The sequence below is a fragment of the Salmo salar genome, chromosome 01, assembly GCF_965601325.2.
Source record: "Salmo salar chromosome 01, fSalSal1, whole genome shotgun sequence".
Lineage (NCBI taxonomy): Eukaryota > Metazoa > Chordata > Actinopteri > Salmoniformes > Salmonidae > Salmo > Salmo salar.
The window spans coordinates 136745161-136770430 of NC_138291.1; the positions used below are offsets into that span (position 1 = coordinate 136745161).

Below are 25270 nucleotides of genomic sequence, written 5' to 3' on the forward strand. Positions count from 1 at the left end.
CTACTTCTGTCATCTCTCTCACCTCTTTCTTCGTCATCTCTCACCTCGCTAGTTTTATGGTTTGGTCATTTGTTCCAATAAATTTCAGAATTGCAAAAATATGTTTTATGAATCTAGCAATGTCCTCACTACGAGACTAAGCCAATTTGCCAACGCTATAATCAATGTACATATATATTTTTTTAGCAAGCTAGCTTCATACTTTCTTCTGACATGCCGAAAATGCAGCCTTTTTTAAATTTAATTTGACACTTCGCGGCCACCAGAGTTTGACATGTGACTACAGTTTGCATTGAATTCTGGGTCATATCAACTCCACAAGTGACCAAAGTTGTTCACTCGCTCCCTCGAGCTAAATCGAGGGCAGAGGGGGAAACGTTAGTAAATTGGACCTCCACTAAAGATGGCAATCAAACTGCATCCGGTTTCGATGGCGATTCCCCTGAGGGAAAGTGACTAGGGAAACGGCTGAGGGGATAAAAATAACGTGTTTGGACTGCAGCCCATGTTAGCTACCTGAAGTAGCTAAGAGAAAACATTAAATGTAGCCTAAGATTATAGGGTCCCCTAGGGAACACTTGTCAACAATTTGGTTCCTACCCTGTCACAATAACTCCTTCCTGGCATTTTCATTCATTGTCATGTCAAACAACACTGTATTTGAAAGTGCCCACTATTATATTCTAACTATAGAATTAGATTAATCATTCAATTTCCATGATTCCAACAGTTCACGCAAGTGTTTTTCTCTAAATCGCAAGTCAAATCGCAATTGCAACATTTGGTTAAAAATAAGGCCTAGATTGTTTGCCTATATCGTGTAGCCCTATGTGGCAGTGTGGAAATGATCTCAAATGAGTGCAGCAAATGCAGAAATTGATGAAAATGCTGAAAAATATTTTTGGTTGAAGTTGAAATGAACAGTATAAAACAATCAGAATGGAGAAAAACTCATTGAAATCACTTGGCATGTATGTGTTGCCACACACTACTCATGAAGCAAATGTAGAACTTCTATTATTAAAAAACATAAAATACCGTTAAATACCGTCATACCGTCATTTTGTTTTATTAAATACTGCGATATGATATTTTGGCCATATCACCCAGCCCTACAACAAAATCTCTTTCATAGTTAGTTTTGCATACTAAGTCTTGCATAGTTCGTTTTGTTTCTGTATGTTGCATTGAAAGTGACTAATATTTTGTTGATTCGATCACAATTCCCACAGTGAAGGGAAACGTTGATAGTGTTAACTAACGGGGAAAACTCTGTGAAAGTTCAATCTTGTGCTTCTCTGCTCAGGCTAATATTTCTTCTGCGCAGCAGTTTAGAGGGAACATTAGTACTGGGTAGTCTCAGAGCAGAACTCCATACGGTCCATGGTGTGAGTGTTTAGTGTGATCAGCCGGGGGCTCCAGCCAGTCTTATCTCATCTATAGCCTGGAGATTACACTCCTGTCAGACAGGGGAAACCCTCTTTAAGATGCTCTTCTCTGCGCTTCACACACACACACACACACACACACACACACACACACACACACACACACACACACACACACACACACACACACACACACACACACACACACCACACCCCCCCTCATCAATCCAACACCTTGGGCCCCCACCGAAGAGCTGCACCTTGATGATGAGCGTGGGAAACCACTGCCATGGCGACCCATGAATCCTGCCTCAGTACCCCTGGGACGGGTGTGTGTGTGTGTGTGTGTGTGTGTTGAAATGTTTTTACTGTTCGAGTACTCACAAATGTTTTTTTTCTTGAGTACTTGAGTACAAAACATATACTGAACAAAATAGAAATGCAACACAACTGATTGGCTCAAACGCATTAAGAGGGAAAGAAATTCCACAAATGTACTTTTAACAAGGCACACGTGTTCATTTAAATGCATTCTAGGTGACTACCTCTTGAAGCTGGTTGAGAGAATGCCAAGAGTGTGCAATGCTGTCATCAAGGCAAAGGGTGTCTACTTTGTTTAACACTTTTTTGGTTCCTACATGATTCCATATGTGATTTTATAGTTTTAATGTCTTCACTGTTATTCTACAATGTAGAAAATAGTAAAAAGAAAGAAAAACCCTTGAATGAGAAGGTGTGTCCAACCTTTTGACTGATACTGTGTGTGTTTATATATATATTATATATATTTGTTATTTTAATGTGAAAAGAATGTGCTTTTCTTTCAAAAACAAGGACATTTCTAAGTGACCCCAAACGTTTGAACGGTAGTGTACCTTATTTACATAATTATTCAGACCCTTTGCTGTGAGACTCGAAATTGAGCTCAGGTGCAATGATCATCCTTGAGATGTTTCTACAACTTGGAGTTCACCTCTGGTAATTTCAATTGATTGGACAGGATTTGGAAAGGCACACACACCTGTCTATATAAGGTCCCACAGTTGACAGTGCACGAGGTCGAAGGAATCCGTAGAGCTCCGAAACCTGGCACCATCCCTACAGTGAAGCATGGTGGTGGCAAATTCATACAACCAGTAAGCCTAGGCTACATCAAAAAACTTTAAAAGGCAATGAGGCTGATGCAACAGATCAAAATGTTGATAAACTATTATTTCTTCACATTATAAGCACAGCAATGTGCTTCAATAGGCCAGTTGAGAAATAAAAATGGTAGCTATTTTTAATCGTGGCCTTTAAAACCGTTTTTAACATACAACTGCATTTTGTTTGTGGAGCTGTTGTCACAGCGGTCGATGAAAGGGTACCAAGGCGCAGCGTGTAGAGTGCTCATTCTTACTTTATTTGATGAGAACACTTAAACAAAATAACAAAATGACAGCCAACAGTTCCGTAAGGTACTCAGACAAAACGGAAAACAACTACCCACAAACCCCAAAGGAAAACAGGCTGCCTAAGTATGGCTTCCAATCAGAGATAACAAAAGACACCTGCCTCTGATTGGAAACCATACCCGGCCAAAACATGAAAAACAAAATAGAAACAGAAAACCCAAAATACATACAAAACAAACCCCCCCGCCACGCCCTGACCATACTACTATGGCAAATGACCTCTTTCACTGTTCAGGACGTGACAGCTGTATTTCCATCAATTAATTGGCAAAAAAGCATTATTTTGCAATGGGATTTTTACTTTTTTTTTAAAGCGAATTGACTGGCGGGAATTTTACTCATCAGCTTTAAAAAAAAAATGTATCGGGAAAAAAACAGCTATTACCTGCTAACAGAAACCCTGGTGTGTGTGTGTGTGTGTGCTCCACTAAGCCGGGTTAGGAATAGAGCGGGGCTGCATGTCTGAGTGGATCGTCCTGCCCTCTCCTTTGTAGGAAGGTGAAATGGCAATGGAATGTCAATGTGGCTAATTGTATTGTAGTAGATACATGGCTAGATAGGAGAGAGATAGAGAGAGGCTCTGGGAATGAGATGAAGCAACGCTGCATATGAATATCTGAGCATTTCCTGAGCGCCTCTGATATATTTGCATTCGGAAATTGACTGTGGAGTTTCATGTGTTATTGTCACATTCACAAGTACAGTGAAATGCCTTTCTTGCAAGCTCCTTCCCAAAAATACAGTAATCAATATCAGAAGTTCTATATAAAAAAAAAGTAAAGTAGGAAAACCAGTGCTGCTTCTACTTTAATTTATCTCAGTGAGGGATAGTTGGTGCCAGCCTGTCAATCACAATACAGGCCTATCTCTCTCCATACATAGTCATACTGTACATAGTGATCCATGAAGGCCCAGTGCCTTCTCTATGCCACTCATCTTAGCCAAAGAAAAGTGCAGCTCTAATCATCCGCTTGTATTGTTTACCTGGGATTAGTACTGGAGCCACTGTTGCTAAGCAACATCTGTGACTCTTGGGTGAGTGTGATGGAAGATGTTGCTGAATAGGCTCTTGAACATAAAAACAAACAAAAGTAAAACCAGTTGATTCCTGTAAATGGGATCAATGAACCACAGAGATTAGATCTGTTTGTTTTGTTAGTTGTTTCTCTTTCTGTTTTCTGTTTTTCTCCTCTCATTGTTAATCACTGGACTGTAGAGGGGCTTAGACAGATGAGCCGAGACAAGGCTCAAACCCCCCATCGCCGGGGGGGGGGGATTGTGTGATCCGGAGTCAGCGGCTCTGCCACTAGACCAGACTCCGTCATGTGTATCTGTCCCTTTCCGTCCACACCTGTGTGTCTTTCTGTCTCGTCCTCTCCTCTTTCCCTCCTCTGTCTGTCGTGCCTGGGTTTCTTTCTCTCCTCACCTGTCTGTGTGCTTGGTTAGTTGTCTCTTTCTGTTTTCATCTGTCCTGTCTGTCCCTTTCCGTCCACACCTGTCTGCCATTTCTGTCTCTTCCTCTCCTCTTTTCCTCCGCTGTCTGTCGTGCCTGGGTTTCTTTCTCTCCTCAACCTCTCTGCTGTGTGTGTCTCTCTGTTCCAGCACGCCCTGAGACTGATGGCGTTCGGTCACATCTACAAGGTGCTGGAGATGGACCCTCTCCCCTCTAGTAAACCCTCCCAGAAGTACCCATGGTCAGACAAGGAGGGCTCAGGGCTGAAGAGGCCCTACGAGGATGGGCCCACGGACGACAAAGACCTCATCAAGAAGATGAAGAGGAACCTGAGGAAAGGTCAGCCCCGCCTCCCTGACACCTAACCTCTTAACCCTGCTCTGTTATGTGACCTGGGAGAAGTTCCCTCCCTGGGTCATGTGATCAGATAAAAAGTAACAATAAGAAATAAACGTAATTGTCCACGGAAATATGACTTGGACATATAGGGCCAGTAGTTTCTCTAGTTTGTTACTTGTAACATAGCTCGGTTTTTTTTGTTTTTACTGGTCAGCTCACTTGGTCAGCAGAACCCTCTGGCCCTTTATAAGTCAAGTCTATCAAAGCTTCATGGGCCTGATGATAACAGCTGTCTAGACTTTCTAGAAGGCCAGACACATTCTCTTATAGAGGAAATGCTTGAGTCCTGGAGAGAATGAGGCACTCATTTCCTTCTGTTCTGACCAACACCATATGACTGGACTGCAGGGGTTCTCTCTCTGTCTATCTCTGCACCTACATCAAACCCTCCTTTCCTAGCCTGACCCAGGATCTGTTTGTCCTGTAAAGCCAACTCCTATGGTCATTGTCATTACCAAACATTTCCATAGGTGTTGGCTACACAGCACAAACAGATCTGGGAACAGGCTGTCGTTTCCCTACCTCTATCTCTAGTTCTCTCCTCCTTCCTCTCTCAAGGCAGATACACACAACACAACCCACTGGGAAATCAATGTTATTGATTTCTAATGTTTCTCAAAGCCATCCAGCTGTTCCCTTTCCTGTCCTCCCCATTAGAGGAAAAGTAATTGGTTAGAAAGAAGCAGATTTAGCAATTTGTTTTTTAAGGAGGAATCCGGAATAGAATAATGCACATAGCCTGAACGTGAAGCTGTTGCATGAGGAGGCTACAGCTAGCTAGCGTAGCTCCTCAGAACGGTTTTTGTTTTTTCAAGGAAATAGTTGGTGGTTGGAGTGCTACTTAGGCTCCGCAGTTAGAATCGGGCAGAAAGGAAGCTCTTTGGAAGCAAGGGTGCCGTTTGTACAACTCAAACACACAATCGAAATCTTCAAGGCATCTCTTCACATATTCTGTCAAAAAGTCTTCATTATAACACCATGCAGCGGTCTAAGGCACTGCATCTCAGTGCTAGAGGTGTCACTACAGACCCTGGTTCGAACCCGGGCTGTATCACAACCGGCCGTGATCGGGAGTCCCATAGGGCGGCGCTCAATTGGCTCAGCGTCGGGTTAGGAGAGGGTTTGGCCCGGGGTAGGCCGTCATTGTAAATAAGAATTTGTTCTTAACTGACTTTCCTATTTAAATAAAGGTTAAAAAAAATATCCATTGATTTGACCACTGTTATTTTGTTAACCCTCTCTCCGGTATCTCTATCTCTTTCCTCCCTAGTCCTCGACAGCAAAGCAATAGACACCAACCAACCAATGAATGCTCTGATGCGTCTGAATCAGATACGTCCAGGTCTGCAGTACAAGCTGCTGTCCCAGTCCGGCCCGGTCCACGCTCCTGTCTTCACCATGTCTGTAGACCTAGACAGCACCGTCTACGAAGCCTCAGGCTCCTCCAAGAAGACCGCCAAGCTGCATGTCGCTGTCAAGGTAACAGAGTTTGACCAATATTGGCCTGGTCAATGAGAGAAGGGGTGGATAAATGTTGGGAAGGTGTGAAAATAGTCGTTTGGGGTTAGGAAAGGGCAAGTACCCCTGGAGAGAGTTCTACAACTTACTGTAAAATGTGTGAAAATGGTGCTGGTAGTGTTACAGTAGCAACAGCACGGGGGCATTAGTGTTTGTAAACAGGGTCAGAGTCTAGACAGACATAATATTATTGTCAGCTAGAGTAGTCCAGACAGGGAGCTGTTATTTTGTGCTAGAGGAGTGAGTGATTCATGAGTAGAGCAGTGAGGAGAGGAGAGAGTGCTTGTGAGTGAGAGGAGTGAGAGGAGTGAGGACAGAGCGTGAGGACATGCAGTCAGTCAGTGTTGTGTTTTCGGGCTCCAGCTGCGGTCAGACTGGGATGCCCTGTCCCCTGCCCCCCCTCCTGGCTGCTGTGGAGCGCCCAAATCTGGGTAATCCCAAAGTCGTTGTTAACAAAGAGGCTCTCCCAAGCATAGAGCTGGGATTGTCCTCTAACCTCCTCAGATTGCCATAAAAGGCCCCGATGCTGCTCTGCTTTGGTGCCCCGGGGATGCGCGTACATGTGTGTGTACTTGCATGTGCGTGTTTGTGTGTGTGTGTGTAAGCACTAGCACCAATTTGGGTCAGACACAAAGAAAGCTCCTGTTCCGTCCACACAGAGAAAGGTACCGGTCCACTTACTACAGAGCCCCAAAGGTTCTGTGTGCTGCCGGTGAATTAGCCGCGAGGGAACCAGGTTCATTATAATACAGGAAACAGAAGAAGTGTGTTGGAGTTCAAACTCAGTCACTCAGAACCGGTCCAGAACCCCAAAACCCACAGTAGTGCCGTTAGGAAATGCCGCTGACAGACGCTACCTTTGAACAGGCATTAGAATGGAGGAAGAAATCAGAAATGGTTTGATATTGGATTTGTGTCTCTCCCTCTCTTCTCTCCTCGCCTCTCTCTAGGTTCTGCAGGCGATGGGTTACCCCACAGGGTTCGATGCGGACCTGGACTGCAGTGCAGACGAGAAGTCGGACGGAGAGGGGAAGAGCGAATCATCTACACACTCAAGCAATAACACAGCACACTCAGACAACTCAAATACACTGGAGGTGCAGTACAGACCCACGCGCGCACTCATGAACACACAAACAAACCAGGGTTGGAGTCAGTTCTGAATTGAGTTGCGAATTAGTATTTTATTTCAATTCTTGAATTGGCATTTCATTTGAGTTGTCCACACCCCACACGAAGCAGAATTTGAATTGAATTTAAATGAAAGGAAGTTTCATTCAATGATCTGTAATCTGATTTCTGTTCTGCTCCCGTGTTTTCAGGTCCGAACTCAGGGTCCTATTCTGACGGCCAGTGGTAAGAACCCCGTCATGGAGCTGAATGAGAAGCGCAGGGGTCTGAAGTATGAGCTCATATCAGAGAGCGGGGGCAGCCACGACAAACGCTTCGTCATGGAGGTGAGGCCTACACCATGCATATCTCCATTGGAACAGTAGATTAGGCACGCGCGCACACACGCACACACGCACACACACACACACACACACACACACACACACACACACACACACACACACACACACACACACACACACACACTGACTCGCAATGGACTTCGATGCAACTCAATGGACCAAGGTTGGTGCACACTGACTGGAAAGCTCATCTGACACACTACATCACTCCATCAGTCTCCCCCAGAACAGTACCGTGTCGTCCTATTCGTTCATCCCACCAGGGCCGTTGGCCGTGTCGTCCTATCCATTCATCCCACCAGGGCCGTTGGCCGTGTCGTCCTATCCATTCATCCCACCAGGGCCGTTGGCCGTGTCGTCCTATCCATTCATCCCACCAGGGCCGTTGGCCGTGTCGTCCTATCCATTCATCCCACCAGGGCTGTTGGCCGTGTCGTCCTATCCATTCATCCCACCAGGGCCGTTGGCCGTGTCGTCCTATCCATTCATCCCACCAGGGCTGTTGGCCGTGTCGTCCTATCCATTCATCCCACCAGGGCCGTTGGCCGTGTCGTCCTATCCATTCATCCCACCAGGGCCGTTGGCCGTGTCGTCCTATCCATTCATCCCACCAGGGCTGTTGGCCGTGTCGTCCTATCCATTCATCCCACCAGGGCCGTTGGCCGTGTCGTCCTATCCATTCATCCCACCAGGGCCGTTGGCCGTGTCGTCCTATCCATTCATCCCACCAGGGCCGTTGGCCGTGTTGTTTTCTGTCACGCCTCAGCCACTCACTGATAGATTCACATCGATGTGAGCAGGTCAAGTCTGTCACACTTGACATGTAGTGGTGGGTCGGAGCTATTCATGTGTTGCACGTTTCGTGACAATATTGTTTTTGAATGTTGGTTTTAGGACTGATGCCCAGCTGAACATTCTACTCAATGCAGTCTCAATGGGTGCTGATGAAGATTTTGTCTAAAGTGTATTTCTGTGGCTTGAAAACACGATGACACATCAAAAGGAGGAAAATCATTAGTAGGAGAAGCTTTTGTCATCATTGTGATATCTCTAGATTGACTTTCACTGTAACTTTAGCTAGCTAGCTAAGATTGAGGGGAGAGCACCAAAAAATTTTTATAGCTAGCATTACTAGCTATTTTTGACAAACTTTGCTAGCTCTTGGCAACATTGCCTCTCTAAAGTAAACTTGACGACATTCTAACGATGACAAAGTTGTTCTGTACTAATTATTTGTCTACTTTGCCAATGTCATCGTATTTCCCGTATTTCCCTGTAGTGGAAATCGGACTAAAAAGTCATTAGCCCCCGTTCAGAAATATCTGGCATTAACCATCAGTCAGATATCAATATGCTGCGCTGTCTGTAGAATGGTGATAGTAATGGCAACGATGCGATCGAGTGACGGATGTGAAACCCATGAATAAGATCCTCTGGCTGGTCGGCAGTATGAATATAATACCTCCAGACATACAGGATATCCTTATCAAGCCACTCAACAGATATCAATGCATTCTTACTTAAGTGTGTGTGTGTGTGTGTGTGTGTGTGTGTGTGTGTGTGGTGTGTGTGTGTGTGTGTGTGTCTCTCTCTCTCCAGGTGGAGGTGGATAGTCAGAAGTTCCGCGGGGCGGGGCCTAATAAGAAGGTAGCGAAGGCTTCGGCTGCGTTGGCTGCTCTAGAGAAACTCTTCTCTGGTCCCAACGCCGCTGCCAACAACAAGAAGAAGAAGATCATCCCACAACATGCCGTGTGTTACCAATACTGTCTCCTCTGATCAGCTATCAGTACATTCTGTTGCCCGGGAGTCTGAGTCTTCTGTTAGCAATATCAATCCTCTTTTAGAAGAAAGTCTGATCAATTATCAGGACTTCCTCTCGTCCTTTCACAACCTGATACAGAGTCTCATCAACTATCCGCACCGCCTGTTTGATCAGTCGTCAATACTCTACTGTCTCTGTGTCTGTGTAGACTAAAGGAGCCCTAGCTGCAGCAGCTGCAGCCTCAGCAGTAGCAGCCCAGGTGGCCAGAGGGAGAGGTAGAGCGGCAGCCCTAACCAGAGGAGCCTTCGTCAGCGCTGCCGCACCAGGATACACACAGATACCAGGTACATGTAAGTATGTAAAAGTGTGGGGGTGTTTTGTGTGCCTGTCCTGTCCGTTTCCCTGACAAAACTCTAGTCGTTTATAGGTTGAGTGCATGCATGCATTTATATTAGCAGTGTGTCCAGTTACCCAACGATCCTAACAGTCCACGTGGCTTTAACATGTCTGACAGGCTTCGGGACTCCATATGGATACAGCGCTGCAGCCGCCCCAGCCTACGGTAAGTCATCGCTCTCTCAGAGGATAAAGAGTTAACACCTGCCCTACCTTACTATTCCTCCCTGCTGTTGGAGAGGCCCTTCTGGAAAACGATAGTGCCATTGAATCAGAGTTACACGTAGTGGTCGAAATTGAAACGTAAGAAATTGGTTCAATCTAAAAAGCTAAAGAAAGTCAAACTGGAACGGATCATAACCTTTTGGTTCTTACTGTGGTTGGAGCAAGCCTTGCTGAGCTTCTTCGCCCGCCTGAGTGTCCAGACTGCTGCTCGTTCTGCCCGCCCCTCCGTCAGTCTGTCTATCCGTCAGTCTGCCTGCTCCCCCTTCCTGACTCTCTGGACATCTCTCTCCTCTCCTTATTGTAGCCATGCTATATCTCTTCCCACAGCTACGCTAACAGATACGCCATTCAAAGCAGCCCAGGCAGGCAGGGACCAATGCCGCCAACACACACAGGGACAGGCTATATGGGTTATACACACACACACACACACACACACACACACACACACACACACACACACACACACACACACACACACACACACACACACACACACTCTCACCACCTTCCAGCCCAAACTATTTCAGACCCCTACTATATCTTTCTAAACATGCAGCTAAACATTCACAGTGTGACTGTTTAATTCAGTGAGAACATAGCGTGGCTTCCCCACTTTTCCTCTGGCTAGACTGGCAGGTCGGTCGTCTGTGGCCTTCTCAGTCTCTGCCAGACAGCAGGTAGAGTTGTCTTAGAGCTCTGGAAGGTTTGAGATTCTACCATAGTCTACATAACTAGATCAAATTCAGGATGCTCTGCTCTGCTCTCGCACAATCAGCGTAACTCAATACAGCACCGAGCGCTTTGAGGTCAGCAACACTCAAGATGCTCAATCACACAACCACTTTGTCTTACAGATTTATACACTCACAAATCCAAGCATAAATACGCACTCAAAAAACGTACGATCTTGTTTGCAAATGTATACACACTCAGTCTCTCTCTGCCTCTCTCTATTGCTCTTGCTCTTTTCCTTCCTTCCTTCCTTCCTTCCTTCCTTCCTTCCTTCCTTCCTTCCTTCCTTCCTTCCTTCCTTCCTTCCTTCCTTCCTTCCTTCCTTCCTTCCTTCCTTCCTTCCTTCCTTCCTTCCTTCCTCTCTCTTTCTCTCTCTCTCTCCATCTCTTCATCACACACACCCTAAACTGAAAACAGACTGGTCCTTGTGCGTTGTGTGGCATTGGGAGCCCATTCTCTCCATCACAGAGAGAGTAGCCTGTTTCTGGGGGCTTTGAACGAGTCTTATGTGCAGGGGGAGACTGTTCTGGCTACAGGGCTGGGCAGGCACAACACGTTCTAGAAGTAGACCCCAGAGAGCCTAGCACTGGGACCTGTATTCTCCAAGAGTCTCAGAGTAGGATACAGGATCAGTTTGACTAAGACTATATGGACAGGAGGCACCTGATCCTAGATCAGTACTCCTACTCTGAGATGCTTTTTGAATACGGACCTTGGTGTTGAGTGCTGTAGCCTGGTCCCAGATCTTTTTGTGCTGTCTTGCCACCTCCTGTGGTCTTTGTGACAATAGGAGTTGGCAAGACAACACGATCAGATCTGGTCCCAGGCTAGTAGTGTTGTTTGCTTAGCTAACCCCAGTGGCCCTGCCTGGGTCTCTGCCTGGTACATAAAGAGTGTTGCTTTTAGTGCCTACCACCCAGTCATGTCATGTGGCACTATCATGGTATTTGGCTGTTGTGAGATCAGATTACATGTCGTGTCCAGTCCCCTCCAGTGCTTCTGAGATGATGTTGCATGCTGGTTAATCCTCCTCAACTACAGTCATCTCTCTCTTTATCTATCGTTCTGTCTGACGCTCACTGCTGTGTGGCGCTCAGCCTCCTGTTGCTGCTTTGGGATTTCTGTATGGGTTCAAGACCGTGAGAAACACACGAAACAACACACACACTCAAGGACACACCACTATGACCTCTTGTCTATCTATGATCGCAGCCACAAACCACACAAACCTCAGCCCAGACCACAAGAATATCCACTCCATTATACAGTACCTGTAAACAATTAGACAAAGAAACAAACCAGCCAACCAACCATAGCCTTGCATTGTACACCACCATTGACTTTGGCCTTCCTTCCTTCCTTCCTTCCTTCCTTCCTTCCTTCCTTCCTTCCTTCCTTCCTTCCTTCCTTCCTTCCTTCCTTCCTTCCTTCCTTCCTTCCTTCCTTCCTTCCTTCCTTCCTTCCTTCCTTCCTTCCTTCCTTCCTTCCTTCCCTCACTCACTCACTCACTCACTCACTCACTCACTCACTCACTCACTCACTCACTCACTTCGTCTTTAACAATCGTCCCTCTCTCTGGGTTCTACTGTAGCTCTGCACACAGGGACTATCTAGGCCTAGACTATAGAACTAGAATGAATGGAACAAACCCTCTGTTCTCACAATAGCATTTGGACTGATGAACTCATTGGTGCACACAAAATGTCTAACCTGGAATTCTAATCATTCTAGTTCTGTGGCCTAGACTCTAGGCACAGTAGAAGATCATGACACAGGACAGAAGCGTGCATTTTTGTTTTGCCCTGTCGTGGACTCATGTGGAGTGCTCTTTTCATGTCTCCTCTCTAGGTTTCTCCCCCAAGAGAATGCTTCTGTTGCCTGTCATGAAAATGCCTGCCTACCCCATCCCCCACTACTCCTTCTTTTAGCACAGGGACACCAAAACACCCCACCTTATTTTTTTAGAAGGGAATCTGAGTCTTTTTGTTTTTTTTCAACATATCGAGGGGGGAACTGAACTAAAGGACTTCAGCATGATTTGTCATTTAATATTTCTTTTTTACTGTTTCCAACTTTTACTGATTAAAAAAACCTGCAGGTTTAAGTTCTTAAAAAAAAGGAAAAACTTGAAGGATTTGTACTGTGAATTGTTGCATCATTCTTTTGAGTCTAAATTACAGTACAGTGCTTTCGGAAAGTATTCAGATCCCTTGACTTTTTCCGCACTTTGTTACGTTACAGCCTTATTCTAAAATTGATTAAATATTTTTTTCCCTCTCATCAATCTACAATAAAAAGCGAAAACAGGCCAGTCATTTTTTTTGCAAATCTTTTACAAAAATAAAACAGAAATACCTTATTTACATACGTTTTCAGACCCTTTGCTATGAGACTCGAAATGGAGCTCAGATGCATCGTGTTTCCATTCATAATCCTTGAGATGTTTCTACAACTTGATTGGAGTACAACTGTGGTAAATTCAATTGATTGGACATGATTTGGAAAGGCACACACCTGTCTATATAAAGTCTCTCAGTTGACAGTGCATGTCAGAGCAAAAACCAAGCCATGAGGTCGAAGGAATTCTCTATAGAGCTCTGAGACAGGATTGTGTTGAGGCACAGATCTGGGGAAGGGGTACCAAAACATTTATGCAGCATTGAAGGGCCCCAAGAAACAGTGGCCTCCATCATTCTTAAATGTAAGAAGTTTGAAACCACCAAGACTCTTCCTGAGCAATCGAAATGGAGGTGGAAGAACCCAATGGTCACTCTGACAGAGCTCTAGAGTTCCTCTATGGAGACAACCATCTCTGCAGCACTCCACCAATCAGGCCTTTATGGTAGAGTGGCCAGACATAAGCCACTCCTCTGTAAAAGGCATGTGACAGCCCGCTTGGAGTTTGCCAAAAGGCACCTAAGGACTCTCAGACCATCGGAAACAAGATTCTCTGGTCTAATGAAACCAAGATTGAACTCTTTTCCCTGAATGCCAATCGTCACGTCTGGAGGAAACCTGGCACCATCCCAACGGTGAAGCATGGTGGTGGTAGCATCATGCTGTGGGGATGTTTTTCAGCGACAGGGACTGGGAGACTAGGTGGGATCGAGGGAGAGAGCAAAGTACAGAGAGATCCTTGATGAAAACCTGCTCCAGAGCGCTCGGGACCTCAGACTGGGGCGAAGGTTCACCTTCCAATAGGACAACAACCCTAAGCACACAGCCAAGATAACGCAGGAGTGGCTTCGACACAAGTCTCTGAATGTCCTTGAGTGGCCCAGCCAGAGCCCGGACTTGAACCCGATCTAACATCTCTGGAGAGACCTGAAAATAGCTATGCGTGTCCACTCCCCATCCAACCTGACAGAGCTTGAGAGGATCTGCAGAAAAGAATGGGAGTAACTCCCCAAATTCAGGTGTGCCAAGCTTGTAGCGTAATACCCAAGAAGACTCGAGGCTGTAAATGTCTGCCAAAGCTGCTTCAACAAAATACTGAGTAAAGGGTCTTATGTAAATGTCAAGTTGTAGGAACATCTCAAGGATGATCAATGGAAACAGGATGCACCTGAGCTCAATTTCGAGTCTCATAGCAAACGGTCTGAATAATTACTTAAGTAATGTATTTTTGTTCTTTATTCTTAATACATTTGCAAAAAATTCTAAAAACCTGTTTTTGCTTTGTCATCATGCTGTATTGTGTGTAGATTGATGAGGGGAAAAAAATCTATTTTTTGAATAAGCCTGTAACGTAAACGAAATGTGGAAAAAGTCAAGGGGGTCTGAATACTTTCCGAATGCACTGTATATCAGCCTTTTTTTGTTATTTGTTGTTCTTGTTCTTCTGTAGGAAGGATTTAGGCCCTGCAATTTGACATAGACAACACATTCTCTGTAAACCTGAGCTGTGTGAAGGATGTATAGGAATAATAATGAAACTATTTGTGGACAAATAAAACCTTTATCTTCTACAACAAGCTGAGCACTGCCTGGTGTCGTAACTGAAACGAGGTACAGTAACAGTACAGTATAGTCTAATGACCCTACTGCACTGTAGCACCCTCTGTTTGGCTTACATAGCGGCTAGAGAAGCTATTTGAAGCTATTTCCTGATGTGAACAGGAAGTTGCATGGCCTTGACAGGAAACGGGAAATGCTGTTGTTATGAATAGGAAGTAGAGTGTAGTGTAGGGGAACATGGTGGTGGTGTACCAGAGGCTATACAGTAATAGTCCAGTTTGCAGAGCTAGTACAGTAGCAATAGCAGTAAATAACATTCATATTAGATGTTCTAATAAATAGAAGCTCAAACCCACTGCTGTCACTTCATTCCATTTCAATTCAGTCAATTCAGGGAAAATGTTCATTTCATTTCAGTTTAAGTCCTGAACTTGCTGAATTGAAATGGAATTGACCTCGACCCTGGTCATGCTTGCAGCGATGTCCTGATGGTATCACTTGTCTTGTCCTGCGTATATATGCACATGTACTGCACCCTGAGTCTGACCCCTCACAACCCTCACTCACTCACTCATTGCACATTTGGTTCCCGACCCCAACCCGTGACCTCCATCCACAGTTCGCACAGCAATCTGATATGGCTGCTTAGTTGGCTGGTTCCCCCCCCCCCCCCCCGAGTTCTATCGAATACACCTACAGCACAGAACACATGGAAATATGGAAACACAGAAACACAGCTACACTCTGGAGAATCGAAAGCAGCAACAAGGGACCCTATCCAACCCATGGAGATTGTCTACCTAATTTTCCTGGTTCATTTCTGTGGTTGTTTGGTTTTATGTTATTATTGGTTTTACTGGTGAGTGTGTCAGTGTGACTCAGCAGTCCACTCAGTCCTCTCCCATGGGGCCAGCACAAAGCACAAGCTACCTCTGTCACAACGCTGCCATGGCATGATTACCTTACCTTCCTGCTCTATTTAGCCTGATGGCTCACTGCACAACTGTCCACATACTGTTCTGTACGAACAGTGAGGTCCAAGTTGGAATTCAGTGACCATATTATTATTCTCTTTCATCTATATTTTTTACCCTAAAAGATATTTTCTGTTAAACCATAAAAGTTCTATTATATTTACTCCTAAACATATCTTATATGGAGATATCTGGGTCAATCAGAGGTGGTTGTGTGTCTGTGCTGGCCCGTGGCTGGGAGGACGTGGTCACCATCGCCATCGAGAGAAAAGCCCCCTGGGATACCGTACACTTAGGACAGCCGTCTCCATGGTTACCGCTATGAGGCGCAGCCATAGGCCAGAGGTCCCAGTGTCCTGTCCCATGGTTGGTTGAGCAGGGGAGACCTACCTCGGTGATAGCCAGGGGAAGCCCATAATGTGCCTGATCCCAAACCCTCTCCCTCCCTTCCGATCCCATGGGCTCCCCCTCTCTCTTCGCGATGGCATTGTACTATACTCTCTCCAAAATCACAACATTTGATTTGATTTGTCAGAGTTATGTACTAACCACGTTTGTGTCTTAAAAAAAAAACGTCTTATCACATATCTCTGCTGTCGTATCTGAAATAAATGAGCTTCAAAGTTTTATTTTTTATTTTCAATAGTTTCCTTATCCTTTAAAGTTTTGGTTGGATTGATTTTGTCGGAAAGTGGTAACCATTGCAACTTAAGTTGTTGATGTCTTTATTAACCTGATCCGCCGCAGTGCAATGAAAACCCCACGTACAGTACAGCCAGACAGAGCAGAGATAGCAACCTATGGAGAGAGGAAGTCATGCTGCCTCCTACAGGGTCCCACAGTAATTATCTCTCTCTGCTCTTCTCCTCACTGTAGGTGGTCTTTTCATTGACAATCCTTTTTACCAGCCTCGGACCATCGCACCATTTATTATTCATTTGGGTCCTCAAGATCTCTTCTCTGACTTCTAGAACCATCAGGTTGTGTGGCTTCTAAACTGTCGTACCTACAGTCCCGCTAAGGAGCTTGACCTTTGACCCAGCAGGCTGTCTGTCCGTCTCCCACCGTACGGTACAGAGCCAGCGAGCGGTCAAACCGAACTCCTCTCACTCTGTTCTGTCTCCTCACTACCCAAATCAAAGGAAACAAACCTAAAAAAAAAAAGCAATACTTGATTTGACTTTTTTGACTCTCAGCTGCATCAAAACTGAAGGCTGAGTACCTTGGTCTTTTGGTCTCTTTCTTATATAGCAATACTACACCTGAACTTTTTGGCTTCAAGCTTACTTGAGATGATGACGTGAATGTTCAATTGAGTCTTACCCAAACACAGCATTGCAATATGTCATTTCAATTGTATATTCACTGTGTGTATGTGTGGCTATACCATGGAATATATGCATATATGTGTATGGTATGTGTTTCTAGAAATATATATTACATGTGCTGAAACTATTTAGGATGTACGTGTGTGTAAATATGATATACTTATTGTTGGTATAAATTATTTTAGAATTACAAAGTGAAATGTAATTATAATCCCACAATATAGCTTTCTTCTTCTTCCAGTTTTATATACACTAAGCAATTTACTCTACTCTAGTGCTAGGACAATGCAATATGAAACTTGTTTCTTAATTAACCTGTGCTAATAGACTAGTGTAGTGATGCTTCCTTTTCTTTTACCCCGATGTCTTCTCATCTGAGCCTTTCTGGACATGCTCAAGTCTCTCTGGTCTACGGCTCGCTAGCACAGCCCTGGTCAGTCGAGATTCGCTCGCTCACTCAACCTAGCAACCCTACCGCCCTCTCTGAGACACACACACACACACACACACACACTTCCTATGTGACAGCACACATTACTTTCCTGTTGACTTCCGGTCAGAAAGCACACTTCTCTACTCAGTGGAACATTTCTCATTGCTCCACTGCTAACAGGCGTACACCAGTGGGGGTTGCTGGGGGGGGGGGGGGTCATAATAATGGCTGGAACGGCGCGAACGGAATGGCGTCAAACACATGGAAACCATGTGTTCGATGTATTTGATACCGATTCCTCTCCAGTCCTTACCCCAAGCCCATCCTCCCCAATTAAGGGGCCACCAACCTCCTGTGGCGTACACCCTGTACTGTACTGCTGTATCGGTACTCTACGTGCATACACGCTATTTTTATAATAACCTGGGGGTCTGTTGGACAACTAGAGTATTCGAACACTGAAACCTCCTCACAGGACTACATTACTCAGAGGACCAGCCACAGTCCTCTCTCTCTCTCTGGCCTACAGCATAACGTGGGACCAAAAGCACAGTTCACAGGTTTGTTAGCTTGTAGAGGTGGTGGGTGGCCCTGTGACTGCACCACCACCTGTTCGCCCCCCCCCCCCCCCATGCACACATCTGTCGCCCCTCCGTCGCTCCACTGCTGCACGAAGGGCTTAGTTCACAATCCCGTTTGCACAACTGTTGTACAATGTGCAGGCAAACTCATGAAAATGGTATTTTGTATCACAACCAATGTGTCAAATATATTATGCATCAGTTGCACAAACCGAGCGTGAACTAAGTAAAAGCATGCTACTCGGACAGTCCAACACACAGGGCTTACTGCTGCATCTGTCAACACAGTCGCAGACCAACCAGCCTCATCACCATGGAACAGTCCAACACACAGGGCTTACTGCTGCATCTGTCAACACAGTCGCAGACCAACCAGCCTCATCACCATGGAACAGTCCAACACACAGGGCTTACTGCTGCATCTGTCAACACAGTCGCAGACCAACCAGCCTCATCACCATGGAACAGTCCAACACACAGGGCTTACTGCTGCATCTGTCAACACAGTCGCAGACCAACCAGCCTCATCACCATGGAACACTCATGAATAGCTACATCTAATTAAATGGATAGTCCAACATTATACACATTATAGCTCTACTGTAGAAAGACAGACAGGACCCAGTCGTTTCATAACCCCCACTTTACCCTCTCTAGTATACCTATTTATATACGATATAGTATAATATACTACATATAGCATACAGTATGCTATATCTAACTGATAAGGTGAAACCATAGTAAGCTGTAGTTGGTATTATATGAGTTTGTGTGTGGTTAAATTAGTGTATGGTGGTAAAGTAAACTACAGTGCCTAGCAAGATTACCAACCCAGCATCAAGGCCATTTTATCTGGTCTTGAATAAGTGGACATCCAATATCAGGATGAGTCACTACAACCGTCCTGTATCCAGATGGATGGATCACAAAGTACAGGATAAGATAAGGTTAATGAATGTTTTTTTTTTAAAGCTTATTTATATGAAAGCTGCTAAGAATGTTAAATCAACCCCAAAATCAACATTTTGCTAGTACATTCTGCAATATCACTTTTGTGTTTTTCAAATAGATGCGCTAGGCTGATACAAACATATCCATAACCACGTGATCTGACAACTGGCACAATACACATCCAAAAAGGGAATGATCATATTTGAATGTCCCAAAAGATTGAAGCATAGCTTTAATAGCACTGATTGGGTGGGTCAAATCTTTTCACCAACATACGGTATTGTATGTATTTATGTATGTAGCTTCAGTTGGTGAGAGCTTCTGATGTTTTGTCCTCATCACTTTTTGGGATGTTTAACACGACAGCCTTTTTTTTTTTAAACAACTGCAGTCAGAAGGAAACGGCTGAAATATTACAGGAAGTACATGAAATGCTTTGATTCTTCTTGATCTTCATGGTAGTTTGATCTTCAGTGTTTTTGTCATTTTAAATGTTGTTCTTTCTATTTCATTTTTTAAATAATGGGGGAAGCTATTGAGCCTCTGTAACTTTCAAGACGAATAACTTATAGGATTTAAATCCTGGTGGGGCCATACTTGTGAACTTTTTCTCAGTCTCAAAATGCACATCAGCCAATTAAAATGCTTGAGGTACACTGACTATACCAAACCTTAGGAACACCTTCCTAATATTGAGTTGCACGACTTCAGTTCGTCAGGACATGGATTCTATAAGGTGTCGAAATTGTTCCACAAGGATGCTGGCCTATGTTAACTCCAATGTTTCCCACAGTTGTGTCAGGTTGGCTGGATGTCCTTTGGGTGGTGGACGATTCTTGATACACACGGGAAACTGCTGAGCGTGAAAAACCCAGCAGTGTTGCAGTTCTTGACACAAACCGGTGCGTCTGGTACCTACAACTATACCCCATTCAAAGGCACTTAAATATTTAGTCTTGCCCATTCACCCTCTGAATGGCACACATACACAATCAATGACTCATTTGTCTCGAGGCTTAAAAATCATTTTTTAACCTGTCTCCTCCCCTTCACCTACACTGCTTGAAGTGGATTTAACAAGTGACATCAATAAGGGATCACAGTTTTCACCTGGATTCACCTGGTCAGTCTGTCATGGAAAGAGCAGGTGTTCTTAATGTTTTGTACACTCGTGTAGTTGTAAGTGATCAAACACTACACATTAGCTGTTCCCATAACATAACCTGGCACATTTAGCCCTATTCTAACCTTCATGTGACAGTGATTACTTCCTGTAACAAATTCTGCGTCATACTATCAAAGCTCTTAGACTTAATATCCACCAACCAATGGCATTTCTTAAAATGTGTCAATTTGGCCACCAGAAGGATATTTTCAACCTCCAAATTCAAGGTTTACTTTTGTTCTGCTTGGTGTGTCTCAAGTGTAGAGCGCCAATTGCATGATGCACCCTTGACTAGGCTACTAGCGTTAGACAAACAGTCCAAAGAGCTGTTGGACTTGTCAAATAGCTGTCGACGACAACTAATGTGAGATTCAAACCCTTGCCACAATCTGCAACATTTACAAGGAGTTGTGGAGTCTACACAGAGAGCTATCTGACCAGTCACTCAAAACACACATTATCTTAGTTGCTTTGATTATCACAACATGCCGTTTTACTTCCGTTAAGGACGCTTTCGTGAACAAGTGTTGGATCACGTCCAACCACGTCAACGATTTTAACTGGCTGATACGGAATTTGAACCGGTGTTATGATACTGATGCTTTGTCGCCACAGACGGTTTGTTTCCGTTTACATTTACATTTTACATTTAAGTCATTTAGCAGACGCTCTTATCCAGAGCGACTTACAAATTGGTGCATTCACCTTATAATATCCAGTGGAACAACCACTTTACAATAGTGCATCTAAATCTTTTAAGGGGGGGGGTAGAAGGATTACTTTATCCTATCCCAGGTATTCCTTAAAGAGGTGGGGTTTCAGGTGTCTCCGGAAGGTGGTGATTGACTCCGCTGTCCTGGCGTCGTGAGGGAGCTTGTTCCACCATTGGGGTGCCAGAGCAGCGAACAGTTTTGACTGGGCTGAGCGGGAACTGTGCTTCCTCAGAGGTAGGGAGGCGAGCAGGCCAGAGGTGGATGAACGCAGTGCCCTTGTTTGGGTGTAGGGCCTGATCAGAGCCTGAAAAGAGAAAGGTCTAGATGGAGTAGACCTAGAGTGGTCGAGTCGGGGACAACCGTTGTTGACAACTGTAGCATTGTAGTTAAACCTAACTCTTTTCTTAACTTCATTCTCCTAGCCTGCTGCGTTAGTTATCCTAAAAAAACAAATCATCAGTATCACCAGATGGGATATAATGACGGCTAGCTGTGCAGGTTAGCAGAGGATTAAGTCTGCCAGGTTATCTGATAAGAACAGCTAAAGTTTAGCGTTTGATCAGTTGGCTGATGTGCAGTTTGAGATGGAGAAAAAGTTTAAACTTTTAAAAGTTTAAACTTTTTCTGATGTTCGCAAGTATGGCCCCGGTAAGTCTAACTGATATCATGGGTAAGCTGTTGTTGAGAGTTATACACATTTGAAGTAGAGAACATTTAAAAGTCTGAACATCAAATAAAATATAAAACTTAACTAAACTATCTCCACATATTTGTTACTGTGGTTTATAATCTAGTTGTCAAACACACAATTCCCTTACAGATCTGAAGTGTTCAGGTGTACCAGTATTTGAAATCTTCCTGTGGTGGTATATCTTCTCCTGTAACTAGACCTAAAGACCTTTCTCTTCAGGAAGTCTTTCTGTTGATAATTGTGCTCCTTGGGTGTCCTTGTAGCATCAGCTGTGTTCTTTGTCTAGTTGTGTCTATTTTTACTTTTTGTTATTATTATTATAATGAAAAGCGCTTTACAAATGTAATTTGTTATTAATGAATCACTCCGATTGATTACATGATAGACAATCACTCCTATTGATTAGTCTTCTGGTACAAGTCTCTCATTGAGAATGTGTATAACAATAACCCACGCAGAGTAACACTCCAACCAAAGTCACTCCTATTGATTAGTCTTCTGGTACAAGTCTCTCATTGAGAATGTGTATAACAATAACCCATGCAGAGTAACACTCAAACCAAAGCTTCACATGGAAATGAAAAATCCTGCAGGGATAGTCCATCCAAGAACCAATGGGATATTCCAATTGGTGTTCTTGGATGAGAGGGTTTAGTCCCATGACTGCCTGAACACCATATGGTACAAGCATCACTTGTGGTGGTGCTGCCAGGCTGGGCTGGCTTGGAGAGGCTCCCCTATCCCATCGCTCGGAGCAGCCAGCCAGCAAGCAGCAGAGCTGAGAGTCTTAATTAAAGTAGAATCTTTTTTTTTGTATCTCAGTCTTTGTTTTCTTACCTTTTTGAGAATTAATGTGTTTGTCTTCTGAATTCAAATTCAGGCTTTACAGACGGAAAGCCTGTGGCCTGTGGCAAAAAAACGACCCCTTCAATACAACATGCTCTCTCCGAGGGCTGTGTGTTGTGTTGAGACATGCTAAGGCCAGATGGCTCACATAAATAATAGGCTACTGGACATCATCCTTCACTGAGCGTTGGTTGGCTTTTAATTTCCCCCTGGATTCTTCCCAGGCTAATGATCCATGCCTCTGCTCCCTAAGGTGGGCCAGAGTGTAGAACACCTCACTGCTTATCAGGAGCATACACTGGGTTCAAATACTATTTGACCTAATTTCAAATACTTAAACTGAGCTTAATTATTCTATTGCTCCCGGCAAGCTCAATCGCAAAAGTGCAAACCCAGCCCATCTGGCACTCCAGACAGGCTAAAGCAAACATTACAAATATTTAAAAGATTTCAAATAGTATTTGAACCCATGTCTGGCTGGTAGTGTAGTGGAGAGAGCAGATTGCCTCACTTAGTGCTTCTCAATGGGCAGATTGCTGTATTTCCTATAATATATTAGATCTCGGCGATGAGAAGACCAGGCAGAATATATAATAGATTGAAATATATTGCCATAATGACAATGCCTTTGAGTTAGGACATTAAGGAAAATGGTTAAGTGGCTTGGTTGTTGATGAATAACGATTGTGTTCTTTTGAATTATATATTGTTTGATTTGTGTGATGGATTGTGGTAATATAACCTCGTCCCTACCGACTTCCCCTGAACTGTCCCTGATAGGTCCTCCTCCTTGACATAGGAAATGGGATACAACAAGCACAAAACCACATTAGCAATATTCCACCGAATCCTACTCAGGGCCCCCCGGACAACACACACACACACACGCCGGAGTTATTCCAGCCCACCTCAAAATACCCATCCTCATCATCGTTGTCACGCACACACACAGTACAGTAATAAAACACAAGGTAAGACGGGGGTTCCTATGGGGCTCTACCACCCCAGCTCAACGATTGTATTTAGTGCAAGCCACAAGCTTTTACTGAAGATATACTACAGGAACGGAGCCATTTGTTACAGAGGAATGACTTCCACCCCCCATAACCATGTACCTTGGTGCTTAACAATGGGCTGTAGCTGTGTATATAGTTATTTTAAGTTGTTTACTTATTTTATACGTGGAAACTTCTACAGCTCTAATGTTTTACTGAGAGAGAGAAGGGGACTTGTGTGAGAGACTGGGGACTCGATTAAATCCCTATCGCTGAAGTTCAGCGCTATAGCGCGATTGACATATTAACGGGAACGTTCCCATGTTCGTGGAGACTGCATGCACCGCTGCATATGCCGCCTCAATCGGAAATTACCTTTACATTTTGATCTCGCTATAGCGCTGAACTTGTATGATACGGATCGACTCGAGCTCTGAACAATTTGAAAACTGGGAATTCAATTTGCGAGCCTACAGCAGCTCTGGAATAGGAGTCCGATCTGGTTACGCCCAGCGAGAGCGAGGTTCGCGAAATTTTATCGCTGAACTGAACGTTTTCTTCGCCTGTCTGTGCTCTAAGTAGCTGCAGCACATAGTTCAGGGTTAAGTCGGTCACAGTATGGGAGATTGTCTGTCACAAGTGGAATGCCGATCACTTGTTACAAGCTCGCTCTCGAGGATCTCGGCCCATCAATGTTGTCCAATATCCTGACTGTCGATCGAAGCTTTTTGGTTTTGAATGTACACCGTTGTTATTGAGTAGAATGTATATCCATAGCAGAGCTACAGTACTTGCATTTTTGTAGAGACACATATATAAACAGAATATATATGATAAACATGTATACATCTATAAATCTTTTTTAAACTACTTGTGTGAGTCATTTGGGCACTTCCTGCCTGGTTTGTGTTTACATTTTTATTTATTATTCTCTTATTTATAACGTTTTTTGAGCTTGGCGTCTTCTGAGTGATGGACTCCTCCCCTCATCTTTCTGTAAATAGAATCTTCCATTTAAGTTGTATTATTTTGACTACGGAGTTATATTTGTGCCAGTAAAATCAAGTAAAGGTTTTAGCATTTTATTGGCACAAAAGTAACTCCATAGAAAGCAGCCCAACTTGTCGGGAGTTGTGCCTCTCGCACATTTTACGATCATGTGGCATAAAAATAAATGATCAATTTGAATTATAAAGTTACTATCAACAAGGTAATCTAATGCGAAGTGATGATTGTGCACAAACCTCTGAGCGAGCGGCGCTTCATTCGAAATGACAGCAGTAGATGTTTTTCTAGCTGTGGTATTAAATTATTAGTAGCAAAATCACCATGGTGATATGTACTTTGTCACTGTATTTGCCATAATTTATGCTTGACAAAATAATAAAAAGTACTGAATCTTCTTTAAAGCGTCAATCTCCTTTTCTGTTACCATGAAGTAAATGCAGACAAAAAAAAATGTATTTGCTGTGTGGTGTAGTATTTTAATATCCTTGTCTCTTTTCCCTCAGAAGCAGAGATGTATTTTTTTCCAGCTAATTTGATGGAAGTCATGATAGTGGGGACTGAAAAGTATATTATAAGAGGGTATAAAAGTCTGTATATAAGGCTGAGTAGAAAAGAGGGCTAGCTGGGCTTTTTAATCAGAAGTAGAGATTTAATATCTTACAGCTAGTTCGATGCAAGTCACGATTAAAGAGTCCAAAGAAACGGCTGAAGAATAGACTTGGGCTCGCTTGTCTTTTCTCTCAGACGGAGAGATTGAATCTCGTCTCAGAGTTAGTTTGACACAAGTAATAATAGTGGGGACTGAAGAAAAAGTGTGATGTAC

At 44.0% G+C, this 25270-nt stretch overlaps 1 protein-coding gene across 11 annotated transcripts in view; it reads left to right on the plus strand.

Moving 5' to 3' along the window:
* Positions 1–24842, plus strand: part of strbp (spermatid perinuclear RNA binding protein) — a 128170-nt gene extending 103328 nt beyond the window's left edge. For 8 of the 11 annotated variants that reach the window (XM_014125805.3, XM_014125775.3, XM_045688338.2 and 5 more), the window contains 8 exons: positions 4445–4634; positions 5965–6173; positions 7163–7309; positions 7535–7669; positions 9287–9436; positions 9658–9799; positions 9964–10011; positions 16613–24842. In XM_014125805.3, coding sequence (XP_013981280.2) covers positions 4445–4634; positions 5965–6173; positions 7163–7309; positions 7535–7669; positions 9287–9436; positions 9658–9799; positions 9964–10011; positions 16613–16707 — 1116 coding nt within the window. In that variant the 3' untranslated portion in view covers positions 16708–24842. Of the gene's footprint in view, positions 1–4444; positions 4635–5964; positions 6174–7162; positions 7310–7534; positions 7670–9286; positions 9437–9657; positions 9800–9963; positions 10012–12653; positions 14780–16612 lie in introns of those variants that run through there. The other 3 variants (XM_082978822.1, XM_082978823.1, XM_082978824.1) reach the window with 3 other exon arrangements.
* Positions 24843–25270: the final 428 nt, after the last annotated feature.